Below are 13,073 nucleotides of genomic sequence, written 5' to 3'. Positions count from 1 at the left end.
ACCTATCGGTAATATATTGCATAGAAAACATGTTTTTTTTTTACTTTTCTAGCTAATACCTTTTAAAAGAATGAATAAATGTTTAAATAAAAGAAATAAATTTGAGCTGCATGAAAAACTGTCCCAAACCGAATAAACCGACCTGCCCGAACGAAATTTTAAAACTGCTCGAAAGTCACTGCGTGCGTTTTCCGTCACGAAAGCAAATGTCAAAATAAAATGTTATTTGGGAATGGTGATAGAGAAGAGAAAAAACAACTCGGCGCTTGGAAAAAAACATATACAGACCGCATTTGTATCCTAGTGAATTTTTATTGTATCCTATTGTTATTTTGATATTGGCCGGTTTAACAACGTATTAGCGCTGGTGTGATTAAGCGCAGCTTGAAATAATGACGTCTGCATTGTATTTGGAACATTATTTAGATGGTAAGTTGATTGGCGTTGGCCTTCATAGCGTATCGGTACGAAACAATGGTGTTTGCAACTACGTTTACATTCTGCTTGCAGGCTTAGAACATCTACCAAACGAGTTGAAACGAAACTTTACCCTGATGCGCGATCTTGACTCACGGGCACAAATGTTGATGAAATCTATCGACGAAAAGGCAGACGAGTACTTAAAATCGCTGGTAAACTCAAAGGAAAACATTTCCGATGACGTAAAGAAGGAAAAGCTACAAGCCATCCAGGAATTGTTTAACAAGGCAAAGGAGTACGGTGATGACAAGGTGCAACTGGCAATACAAACCTACGAACTGGTGGACAAACACATACGTCGTCTGGATTCTGATTTGGCCAGATTTGAGGGTGAAATACAAGACAAAACAGTGAATGCGCGTGAAAAGTCAGAGGAAAATGTTACCAAAAGTAAGTGGACGTTAGCGTGACTGTACGCGAGACACTGGCTAAGCATTAATACAAACGTCCATCTTCCTTTTACAGAGGGGCGCAAAAAAGTGAAGGATAGTAAGAGCACAGTGAAAAAGAAGCGAACACATTCCTCCGAAGATGAAACAAAGCCAGCGGGCAACGGAGGGGTGGCCAATAGTGGTGCAACCAGCGGTGCCGCCAACTCGAACGGAAAGGGCAAAAACACGAAGAAGCAGAAGGTAAATCAAGAAAAAGAAGGTCGCAAAGGGCAAAATAAGGTAAAATCATTCTTTCATCCCGCATCCCATGCAAAGCACATCATCACACATTCTCACGTTGTGTGTGATCAGTTTTTCTTTACTGCTTTGCTGGTTTTATGTATTTTTGTGATTACTTACACCTTACTTTGTACAGTATAAGCTTCAAACATGGTTCTGTTGCATATTGTTGTACGTTTATTTTTAATGTATCGATGTGTATATAATGGTTTTATTTCATTAGTTCGGAGATAGTACTCTTTACGGTAGCGTCGTAGGTGTAGTAGTTTGTGCGAACCTGAGGCATACATTACGTTTCTTTATTTTGCTTTTGGAAAAAGCGGATCTACCGCTGGATCGGTTTGTCAAAATTCATCTCATCTTGCATGCACGTGGTTCGTTCAATATATAATTTATTTTATGCTCGTATATGCAAGTAGCAGTATGGAAAATTACATTACATGTTGTCCTGCATCTTTTACAGAAGGGTGTCGAAAATGATGACGCTACCCAGGACGGTGGCCATGCGAACCCACATCCCAGCGATGTACTCGACATGCCAGTCGATCCGAATGAACCCACCTACTGTCTGTGCCACCAGGTATCATATGGAGAAATGATTGGTTGCGATAACCCGGACGTAAGTATGCGTACGCCTGAAAGTAGCACTATATGGCTGAAGCTAATACTTTTGTCTCTCTGTCACTCTTCGTTGCAGTGTCCTATCGAATGGTTCCATTTTGCGTGCGTCGGATTGACGACAAAACCAAAGGGCAAGTGGTTTTGTCCGAAATGCTCACAGGATCGAAAAAAGAAATAAAATTATCATCACGCACCACGGTCAACAGTGCGGAAACAGGTTTCGAACTACTCCGCAGTGCTACTGTATTACTTTGCGGTTCACTATTTTAATTCACACCTTCATTTTTCCATTGTTCTTACTAGCTTTTACTTAAATGTACATAAACATTAATTTAACGCAAAGTTTGTCTCTAGGGTAAGCAAAGTGTATTATGGGCAAATAGATTGTAGAAAAGAATATTTTTCACGGACGAAAATTGTTGAGCAAAAAGATTTGAAAACCTAGAGTGATTTTTATATGAAAAACAAAATATTGATAACAATAAATGCCCTCATATATCAAAATATGCGATTGAAACGGGTTTATAATATGCAAGCACATAGGTGGTAGACACGAAAGCTGTGGAAGGATGAAATTGTAGTTATTATTATTTTTTCGTTTATTTATATTTCGAGACTTTCAGGCTACATTCGCTTCTCTTCAAATTGTGGTTGGAATGATAGCATGTATGCGTACGCCTGAAAAGTTGGAACAATCGATTGGACCACCGAGACGACATCGTACCGTTGGCCTTGAGCGATTGTATGAAGTTCTACAATAGACCGCTAGCGCTACATAACTTCTAGTGCCTAAAAGCTAAGTAAGACAGTATTTTTTTTCAAATTATTAAAACTCTTCACTTCATTTTACTTGTGTATTTATATTCACGTAACTTTTTAAAAACTGTAAAAAATCGAAGTGTTTTGATCCCATTTTGGCATAGTGTAATTATAGCTTGAGAAAAACAGTGTTGCCAGAGAAGTGTCATAATAAATGCTTTGTTTATATTGTCAAACGTCTTTTTCACTTTTCTTCGGCCACCACATTTCGACAGGCCAGGCTATTTCGTCATATTTTTACACCTAGCAGTAGCCTATTTGATTCATACCGTTTTCGTAACTGTACGTAACTATTTCGTTGTTAAGTATCGTAAGTCAGCTTTTAGCAAACCCAGCACAAAATGTCTTCCCCGTGGGCTAAAATTCAACCCGTCGCGGCAGTGGATCTACAAGAGATCATGTCAGAAGAATTTGCTCGTGAGCTACAAGCGAAGCAAAGTCCAGCACTCCTGGTGCCAGTCGAACCGCAAGAGTCTTCATCTAAATTGCAACTGGAACCAGGACCGTCGTCCCCGAAGAGTGTGCCGGTTGCAGTGACGGACGAATGCGATGAACCGGTGGCCGGTTGTTCCCGTGCGATCGATCCAGGGAAACGGTTGGTCGATATCCCTGACGATGTGTTGCGGGCAATCGAACAGGCGGATCAGAAGGAGATTGATTCCGACGCAGTCATAGCGCAAATGTTGCAGGCACAGTTTGATGCCGAATACGATGAGCAAATCAAACGAGAGGAAAATCATCGCAACAAGGATTCGAAGGTGAAGGTATCGTATAAAAACTATCGAATGATTCCAGAAGAGCTGACGTACGAGGAACCGGATGAAATTCCTGTGGACCAAAAAGCGGACTGGGATAGGTTTGAGACGAACGAGAAGGAACAAAAGCTACTACCCCGAGTCGGCTTTCGATTGAACGAGCAAGGGGAAATGTTAACGAAACACAATCTGGACATTAGCGGCCGCAGCAACGCGTGTAAAGTGATGTCTTTTCCACCGGAGTTTTCCACCGGCGATGCGGCCGGCTTTGACATGAAACTATCCAACAAAGTATTTAACCAGCTCAAGTCCCACTCGAAGAAAGCGACCAAAATGAAACACAAAGCACAGGACAGGAAGGAAAACATTGCTACCGCCGAGATGGGTTTGGATGAACCGACGCGCTTAATTCTGTATAAGTGGATCAACAATCAGCTGCTAGAGTCGATCGATGGTGTGATATCTACGGGTAAGGAAGCCGTTATATTGCATGCCGAGACCGACCCATATAACCCGAACCTCAGCGAGGATGAACCGAGCCCACCGAAGGAAGTTGCCATCAAGGTGTTCAGTACGACGCTGAATGAGTTCAAGCAGCGTGATCGGTACATAAAGGATGATTTCCGATTTGCGGGCCGGTTTTCGAAGCAAAACGCACGTACCGTCATCAACATGTGGGCAGAGAAGGAACTGCGAAACTTGAATCGGATTCAGCGTGCAGGGATCCTCTGTCCGAAGATAGTGGCACTGAAGAAGAATGTGCTGGTGATGGAATTTATTGGGGAGAATATGATACCGGCACCGAAGTTAAAAGAGGCCATTCTTTCGGATCGACAGTTAAAGGATGCGTACCTGGAGGTCGTAGAGATCATGCACAAGCTGTACAAGGAAGCTCGCCTGGTACATGCGGATCTGTCCGAGTATAACATACTGATGCACGACAATCACTGCTGGATTATCGATGTTGCGCAATCCGTGGAACCGGGTCATCCTGGTGCGTTGGAATTTTTAATGAGGGACTGCGATAATATTAGCACCGTAAGTATTTGTTCTTTCGCGCAGTTTCGCTTACAGATTATATTAAACGGTTTTTGTATCTTTGTTTTAGTTCTTCTCAAAACGAGGCGTTGCCGATGTGAAAAGCAAGGAAGATCTTTTCTTCGATATAACGGGATTGGATCCGCTATCGCACAATGCTGCCATTCTGGAAAGGATACACATGAAGGGAGAACCGGCACACATCGTTTCCATGGTTGATGACGACACGCCGGAAAAGTTTAAACCGATGCGATACCCGTTCGAGTTTGCATGGTCATTGGCGGAAGAAAACAGTAAGCCGAAGGGTCATCCAACCAACCCAAACACTGGTGTTTGTTCCTCGGATGACGAAGTAGCGTTGCAGGAGGAAGTCACTGCCGTTGCTTAAATGCGTACTAGTAACAAAAGCTTCTAGAGGAACATATTTTTCTACAGCAGCAATGTGTCTGAAGCTAGGTACGTCAGCTTCATAACAGTCATAAGTCCAAAGAATATGTTACTTCTCTAAAAAAAAAACCTTTTTTCGGATTCGGACTGTTTTGTTTCAGCTTGAATAATAGTTTTCTTTGTTAAAAAGATTTTGCAACCTCTCAAAATTGTTGATGCGTTCAGCTATCAATGCTTTTGGTCTTTGCAAAAAAAAAGAAATTTATCAGTTTTTTTTATTAAATTCAATTTATTTCCTGATACATGCATTCGCACGAACATACAAATTTCATTACATGAAGTAAAACTTCAATCATTTAACCAAATGGTTTCGGTTGCGTAAGATTTGCATGTGTATAAAATAAATACATTTTGTGGTGAAATAAAAAACACACCGGAGAGTAATTTTTTATGTATTCCACCTTTAAGTTGGAAGTGTCGGTATCCGTGATGTGTCATGATAATCAACAGAACGCTGCTACAAAATATTTCTCAACAATATAATATTTATTTCGGGTAAATAAATTATGAATCATTTGCTACATCTTCACAACTAAGGCAGTCGCGCTAAAATAGAATATCACCTCTGATTTGCCACCCACCAGCAAGGACGTTTATCTCTCTCCCCCTCTCTCTCTCTCTCCCTCTCTCTTCATTCATTCAATCAAACGAATTCAGAATCCGGTGGTTTAAATTGACACTTCTTGGCATGTGTCCGCATGTTGCTCGATTGGGTGAAGCTTTGTCCACAGTTCGGGTGCGGACACTTGTACGGTTTGTAGCCGGTGTGATAGTTGAGATGGGTCTTGAGATGATGTTTTTTGGTGAACGCTTTTGGGCAGATAGGACACGCGAATGGTTTGATGCCGGAATGCAATCGATGATGCAGCGTCATGTTGCTCCGATCAGCAAAGCTTTTCCCACAAACGGAACACTGGGGAAAGAAGACAAGGAGAGGAGGGGTGAAAAGAGGAAAAGAGGTGTAAAACACGGCCATTTATGGAAGTAATTGTTAATTACCTGGTAAGGCTTTTCTCCTGAATGGGTGCGCAGATGCTGTTTGAGTAGCATTTTTCGAGAAAAGCGTTTTCCACATTCATTGCATTTGTGTGGTTTAACACCTTGTTAGGACAAAAAAGACAAAAAAATATTTTTTATAAACTTTTTGTCAACCATTTAACAGTAACTTTACACGTTTCATACCTGTGTGTATGCGGACATGCATATTAAATGCCACCCGTTGGTTGAACGATTTTGGACAGTGTGGACATGAGTATTCCTTTTTGTTCCGATGTATCTTCAGATGGCTGCTCAGGTAGCCTTTATCGTTGAACATTTTCCCACACTCCGGGCATTTGGCGGCAAATTCCTTAGTCCCACGGTGCACCGACACGTGATATTTGTAGTTACGCAGCTGGGAAAATCCTTTGCCACACTCTTCACACTCGAAGCGCGGTGTTTTGTGACTCTTTTCATGTGTCTAGTTGATAAAAATAAAACAAACATTTAAATCTTATTGCTTTTAAGTATTTAACAATAATTTTAGTTAGTATTATATTTATTTCATATTTGTTTCTTAGTATGTTAATTAGTATTTTTTATTAAAAGAAGTTCTGTGCTAATGCCAGAAGTATCCCCTCTTATTGATTATTAGCCTTTATTAAATTATAATGCTATTACTTTAAATATACATATAGGGCATAGATCGTTGAGCTATTCAAGATATATTTTTTTACAATTTCAGAAAGAAGATAAAACTTTGCTGGTAGTACCCAAGAGAAATTACTTTATGCATCATTTATGAAGTAACAATTTTTTGTTGCAAACATTACAGTTAGAATAAAAAAATAGCTAATAAACACATCTGGTCAGGATGGATTAGAACAATTTTATTAATAGTTGCTAATTTGTTATTAATCAATCCATTAGTAGCATTGGTACAGCCAATAACGTTAATCGCTGTTTTTTTAATGCGATGTCCAACGATCAATTAAATGTGACTGTGTTTTGAATGATATACAATCGTCTTGAGGTGATCGAGCTATGACGACCAATATAAGAGATTTCAGTTTGAAGATGGTTTATAAAAGTTTTTTTGTGTGATGTTGTGTCTTCATATTCTTTGTTTTGTGTTTTTTTATTTCAGTATTGTTTCATCCATGTCAGCTTTAACTGCTGCAGTGGTTTCAAAGGATTAATGGATCGTAAGCTTTGCGACGGGAAATCGTTTAATATTTGATTGGTTATTTCTGTTTGCTTCACTGACGCTTCGGTGTATATTATCCTTAAATCTTAATTGAATGATAATTCAGCTTCTCTACAACTTAATCAACGTTTTGTTAATTTCGATATAGCCTTCCTTCGTTCGCATGCGTTTCTCGTGTGAAAGTTCGTCACACTAACATTTTGACTTTTTTAGTCTTTTTTTCTATTTAAATTCTTTAATAATGTTTTTACTTCTTACTGTTTAAAATTACTTTTTAGTTACTGCTCAATTTTTTTAATACTATAGAAAAATTTTACAAGGAGCTATTCTTCGGTCGAGGTAAGTTTTGATATTTGTTATCAGTTGTGGAGCAAGAAGGTATTGCTTATTCTTTAGTTATTCTACACTATCTTAAAACAATAATTGATTTAATAAAACTCCTACTTGATCTTCAACGAATTTTTTTGCATAACTTGATAAATTTTGAATTCTTGATTTCTAGAGTGCTATAATTCTTGCAACGTTGAAAAGAAAAACAAACAAAAATTCGGGTAGCGAATTTACACTTCTGGGTGGCCTAAGCGGAAAAGTGAACGGGGCCACTAGGAAATGTTTGAATTATAAAAATAGTTACGATTTTATAAACTTGCTAGTTCAGGGCTCTCTGGCGGCTGCTTAGTTCCCTTACAGTTAAACTTGCCACTACTGGCACAACAGTTCTACGAAAGACTTATAGGCTTTTATGAGCTAGTCAATGGAACTCGCGAGAACGAGGCTCTTTTCGTCCTTCGTTTCGTCGTTTCCTTGAATTCCTAAGCGAGTAAGACGTTCATTTCACATCTATTCAAAAGTAGTATTTTGCTCCTACATATTCCCATCTTAATTTTACCACCAATATATATCGATATTCAAGCTTTCAGAACCAAGCCAGTAAGGATTTGTCTTTGAATGAAATTGTAAGCCATTTTTATGTGTGAATAAACTTATTCATCGGTTCGATCACTCAAGAGAATTAAAAAAATTAGTATATAAATTGAAATTATTTATTCGCTGTTTTTTTCCAGAATATATCCCAGGGCCATGGTTATCGGCGCTTGCTCCACGTTCCGGAGCCGGGTCAAGGCCTTAATCGATGCCTAGGACGGATATTTCGAATAAATCCTATAAATAACATTATAAATAATTATAATATTAGGGCGGCCCGGTGGTGTATGTGATAAACGGCGTCCATCCGGACCTTCTACCATAGTAAGGACTATCCGGCTACGCTAGTAAGCTAGAAAGCTAGTAGGCCAGAAATGGCGTGACCTTAGAGGTCGTTAAAAGCCAACAAGAGTCTGTGTGAGAGAGAGAGAACTTTATAAACTATTCTTTCTGCAAAACAAAATTCATATATGATTAATTTTTCCGAAAATTTGTTATGTCTTTTTCGGCAGGTAACTGTCAAATTTATTGCGAACACCCTGTAGAAATACATTTATTTTAGATCATTCTTACAGCATTCCATAATTTTTGAAAAAAATGAATTAAAAGTTTATAAAATATATCACGGGGGCGGCTCGGTGGTGCATGTGATAAACGGCGCCAGTCCACACGGCCGGACCGGGTTCAAATCCCATCCGGACCGTCCCCCCGTAGCAAGGACTGACTATCCGGCTACGTGGTAAAAATAAGTCTAGTAAGCCAGAAATGGCCGGCGTGACCTGTGAGGTCGTTAAGCCAAGAAGAAGAAGAAGAAAATATATCACGGCAAGTGTATAATATGGCAAAAGTAGTTTTAATTAAATTATACCAAAGCAAGTTCAACGAATGTAGATCATAAATTTACGTAGTGGAAAATCTCATTTTTCAGTTTTGTATCTTTATATACAGAATATTGCTTTGTTAGACTGAATATATGACAGATGAACAATAAATAAATCCTTTAATAGAAATACCACAACATTACCATACCAGACTGTGTTTATATCCGCTACATAAGTTATAAAGTTTGAATTATTGTGTGAAACAGCGCTTACCATTAGCGTGTCCTGGTTGCCAAAAATTTTGTCACAAATCGCACACTGATACGAACACTCGGGAAACATGAGCGTGCAGAGTGTACCACCGTCAGTCATGCCCGTGCTTCCCGGCTCATGATGATGATGAAGATGGTGATGATGATGATGGAGATGGTGCGCATGTAGCAGATCCGTTTTCGAATCCTTACCACCGTCCCCGGAGGTAACCGTTGTACCACCGTCCGATGCACCTTCGTCCTCGGCACTAACCTGATCGAAGATGCTGTTCTGGTTTTCATCGCTTTTCTGTAGCTGATAGAAGCTGCTAAACAGTGCGGCACTTGCTGCGAGTGGAGTTGTACCTGATCCGGCCAATAAGGCGGCAGCGGACAAACCTGCAGAACGGGGATGATGCTGATTATGCTGTTGCTGCTGCTGCTGATGCATCGACATGATCGATGCCGATGCGGCACTTGCGGTAAGCAGAGCATCGGACGGGGTGATCGTCGCTGACGGGGTCACTCGCTGTTGATTATGATGCTGGTAGTGGTGAACCGATGATACGGTAGCGGCCGCTGCTGCGACAGCCGCTGCCGACGCGTATGCATTGAACAGTCCAACCGGATAAGGATAATTGATAGATAATCTGTTTCGTTCAATTACACTATTATTAGCATACGCGCTTAGCACCACTTTTCTCTCAACTTCCGCTTTGATGAGTGACGACGGTGAGGACGCTGAAGGGGAGGGTGCCGATGCGGTGGGCAGCAGTCCGGGACTACCGGGATCGCCGACGGCACCTCGGGATGATGCCGGTTTGATACTGCCTGCGCCGAAGTTTGCTGCGGGGCCGGTAGTGATGAGCTTGGGATCGAACATGAGCGGTCCACGGGAGCACCAAGGGTTGTCCAGAACGCGGTTCAGTGGTCGATGAGGGCCAGCAAGCAGAAGTGCTTGGGTAGCGGAGGTCACCAGAGAAGTTCCGCCGCCCGAAGTGCTCACAACAGGGAGGACATTCTTCGAGGTCACTGTACAGGCGGAAGTAGCTCCGGCGGCCGTTCGGTCGGTGGCCGATTGAACTATTTTCAGGCATGTCTTAACCGTCAGATCCACCTTCTGCTCGATCAGATCGAGATGGGGCTGAGGTGAGTGTGACATGGCCGTGGACGAACGACCACCGTCGGGCGGGGAGGTGGCACTTTGTTTGAGCAGGATACGCTCGATGCTGAAATTGGTGTGCTTTTTGGGCAATAGGTTCAGATCACTCATTTTGCTACAATTGTCACTAAATCCCATACTGGGAGGGATGTAAGGCACGAAAAAAAACTAACACACACACACGCACGCTATGTTTTTTTAAACAATCGAATTTGATTTGCTATCATTTATCAGCTCGTATACGAACACACACAAACACACGAGAAATATGATTCATAGACGAAACGCGTCGTAAAACAAAAGACTCATACGCAAAGGCATAAAGCGACGAACCCGATTTCGGAAGTCTGTTACTAAACCGTTTGCGTTATTGAACTTCCTTTTTGAACTTTATCGGAAAGCAGAACGATCACACACACACACGGGTGACTTAAGGTTTGGCGCAATCCCGGTAGCGAACCAAACGTGGACACGGAGCACGGAGCGATACGCGCGTGTCCAACCATTAACGTCAGTTTACCTAGATAAACTGTTTGATTAAGCCCATCCGAATCATCTGTTAGGCTGCGGTGGGTTTTTCTTTGCATCTCCACGACAAACGCACAGCCACACACGGGGGTCCACATGGGTGCGATGCTGTGTGCTCTGTCTGTCCTACGTCCGTAGTGTGTGCCGGTGCCTGCTCCATCGTTCGGCATTATCGGACATCGGTTGCTCTCCCATTCATGGCTGTCTCTGTCACCAGCGTGGATAGCACGGTTCTGCGTCTGCTGGATGGGCAATGTGCCGATGTGCCGTGGTTGATAGTGGACGAAGAAAAGTGTCACGAGAGAAGATGCTGCGCGTGAAAAGATTGGCGCTAACGCTATGAATGAAACTCGGTATCCCACTACAGGCGACTTCAGCGTGTGTGTGGGAAAAGTATCGTAATCGATTCGATTGTGTTTTTTGGGGGGAAAACACAGATTTCGTCTAAATCTCAAGTACTACGGAAAAAAATTGTAAAATAAGTAGCTATTTACACGGTTTTACACGGACATAATTTTTTTTGTCTTGGGATTCTCACTTCGGTATGGTTGGAAAATTTTCTTTTAAGTAAAATAATGTGAATGAACTTCTTATTGAGGACTTATCTTGTAAGATAAGACTTATTTTCTAAGATAAACATCGAAAAGTTTATAGAACTCATAGAATTTCATCTGCTGATTTGTTAAATTTTATCGTTTTGAGTGCGAAGTCCAATAAATAAATAGTATTGCATATAATTTTCATTAAGAGTTAGATAAATTATTTTTCTTCTTTCAAAAATTAATTACACTATATTTTTTTACAAAATCAGTAAGATTCACTTTTTGATAAAATGAATCATGAAACAATTTTATACCACTACACAATTAAACTTATTTACTTTCAGTTCTTTAGGAGGATTGTGCTAGGATCCTTCTACTAACCCGGTCTGCACAGGTACGATCGGTGCCTTTCGTTTGTCATTTTCTCACCTCGCTTCTGGGCAGCGTTACGTACCAGCGGCACAGAAAGAGAGCACGGCTGTGTGTGTGGATGAATAAAATAATGAACCCGACAGAGAGAGGACCTCCAGCGCGGTGATCTCGCGACGATTGGACACTACGGCGATGATTCGGTTTCGGTTAGGTGGACGACTCCGCGGTGTAACGACGAGTGTTTTGTCTTGTGTGATCGCATTTGTATCGCCTGCAGCTGATAGCGAGACGAGCCGCGAAAGACCACAGGCACAGGTGAGAGCAATCTGGGGATGCGTTCTACCTTGACGCGCACGAACATGGTTTGCGTAGGATTGAACCGACCATTCGGTCGATCGTTGGTTGCGCGTTGTCAACGAATCGATGACATTCTTGTGCGATGATGGCTTTTCTCCCGCACCGATCGATCGATGGAAGGTTGGTACGGGGGTGCAGGAAGGGCGACAGGCAAGAAAGAGTCGTATCGATATGAATTTATTCGAACGGAAAGCACAACACTCGAAATCGTCAAAACATGATTGGATGATCGGCACCGGTGTGACGATGATGATAATGACGGGTGATCTTTACCGTCCTGAACGAGCGCTCGTTTGGCGGTGCGTGTGCCTGTCCCATTCGCGAGCACGATATCAAGACAGCTCGTTGGTATCGATCGCGCATGTTTGGACCGTGCTTGTGATCGGTTGGGAATTTTTGTTTGTTTTTTTTCCTGGCCCGCAACCTCATCGAAGATTTTTAGTGCCTTACATTGAAGCGTTATCCATCGGGGTTGACCGTTGTGGTACGTGGGCTTTATGACACTGTTGGAGTTATACACGACAAGCGGGCATGTGCTTTCGGTTCGTCGCGCGCGCTTTGCATATTTCCATTGATCTATGATCTCATTTTGACGTTATAATTTTTGAGACAAGGAACACGCAAAAAAACGCGAAAGAAAAATACACAAAAAAAAATCGAACAATCTTTTCTGTGCGCAAAGTTTTCAAAACTACTTTTTTTTTGCTTTGTCTTTGAATCAGAATACGATAGTGAAGTTGTTGCTTTCTTCGGGTGGCATTTGAAATTTTGGTCAGTGAGTTTTTACTTTACGGCTAGAAATCTAAAGCGACCACACAGCCGCAATTCTGCAGTATCGTAAAAACTAATGTCACTCAATTTGATAAACGATAAGTTTTAATTTACAACGGCATCGAAAACAAGTGTAAAAGTTCATCGCCAGAACATCATGGGAGGTTAGAAACAAAAAAAGGAGTTTAAATAGTTTTCAAGACACAAAACCGACAACGCAAAAGAACTGAACATAAAAGCATAAAAGCTTTAGAATTGTCAAGCTTTAATCATTTGACAATTTGTATATCTACATAGAAAGTTGGATTAAAAATAAATTGTACGATCGT

General features: G+C 41.3%; 3 protein-coding genes across 4 annotated transcripts; 2 read left to right on the top strand and 1 right to left on the bottom strand.

Annotated features, from left to right (window-relative positions):
• The first annotated feature begins 133 nt into the window (after positions 1-133).
• LOC125775138 (inhibitor of growth protein 5) lies at positions 134-2,276 on the top strand. Of its 2 annotated transcripts, none has more exons than XM_049445656.1 (5): positions 134-429; positions 511-870; positions 946-1,112; positions 1,615-1,770; positions 1,849-2,276. In XM_049445656.1, exons 1-5 carry the CDS (start codon positions 393-395, stop codon positions 1,948-1,950), a joined length of 822 nt encoding a protein of 273 aa, XP_049301613.1. In that variant the 5' UTR covers positions 134-392; the 3' UTR covers positions 1,951-2,276. The 2 variants fall into 2 exon arrangements, with proteins under 2 accessions (XP_049301613.1, XP_049301612.1); XM_049445655.1 differs by having other exon boundaries at positions 946-1,151.
• A 508-nt stretch (positions 2,277-2,784) lies between these two features.
• Positions 2,785-5,200, top strand: LOC125775125 (serine/threonine-protein kinase RIO3). Its single transcript, XM_049445629.1, has 2 exons — positions 2,785-4,384; positions 4,455-5,200. Exons 1-2 carry the CDS (start codon positions 2,933-2,935, stop codon positions 4,770-4,772), a joined length of 1,770 nt encoding a protein of 589 aa, XP_049301586.1. The 5' UTR covers positions 2,785-2,932; the 3' UTR covers positions 4,773-5,200.
• A 110-nt stretch (positions 5,201-5,310) lies between these two features.
• On the bottom strand, positions 5,311-11,402 carry LOC125775147 (zinc finger protein 773). The gene is made up of 4 exons (XM_049445667.1): positions 9,035-11,402; positions 6,014-6,290; positions 5,831-5,931; positions 5,311-5,744 (listed from the first exon to the last, which is right to left on the bottom strand). The coding sequence occupies exons 1-4, from the start codon at positions 10,310-10,312 to the stop codon at positions 5,475-5,477; spliced, it is 1,926 nt and encodes a 641-aa protein (XP_049301624.1). The 5' UTR covers positions 10,313-11,402; the 3' UTR covers positions 5,311-5,474.
• Between the last annotated feature and the right edge of the window lie 1,671 nt (positions 11,403-13,073).

Source organism: Anopheles funestus, chromosome 2RL, assembly GCF_943734845.2.
Source record: "Anopheles funestus chromosome 2RL, idAnoFuneDA-416_04, whole genome shotgun sequence".
In the NCBI taxonomy this organism is placed as follows: Eukaryota; Metazoa; Arthropoda; class Insecta; order Diptera; family Culicidae; genus Anopheles; species Anopheles funestus.
This window is presented reverse-complemented; position numbering and strand designations above follow the sequence as displayed.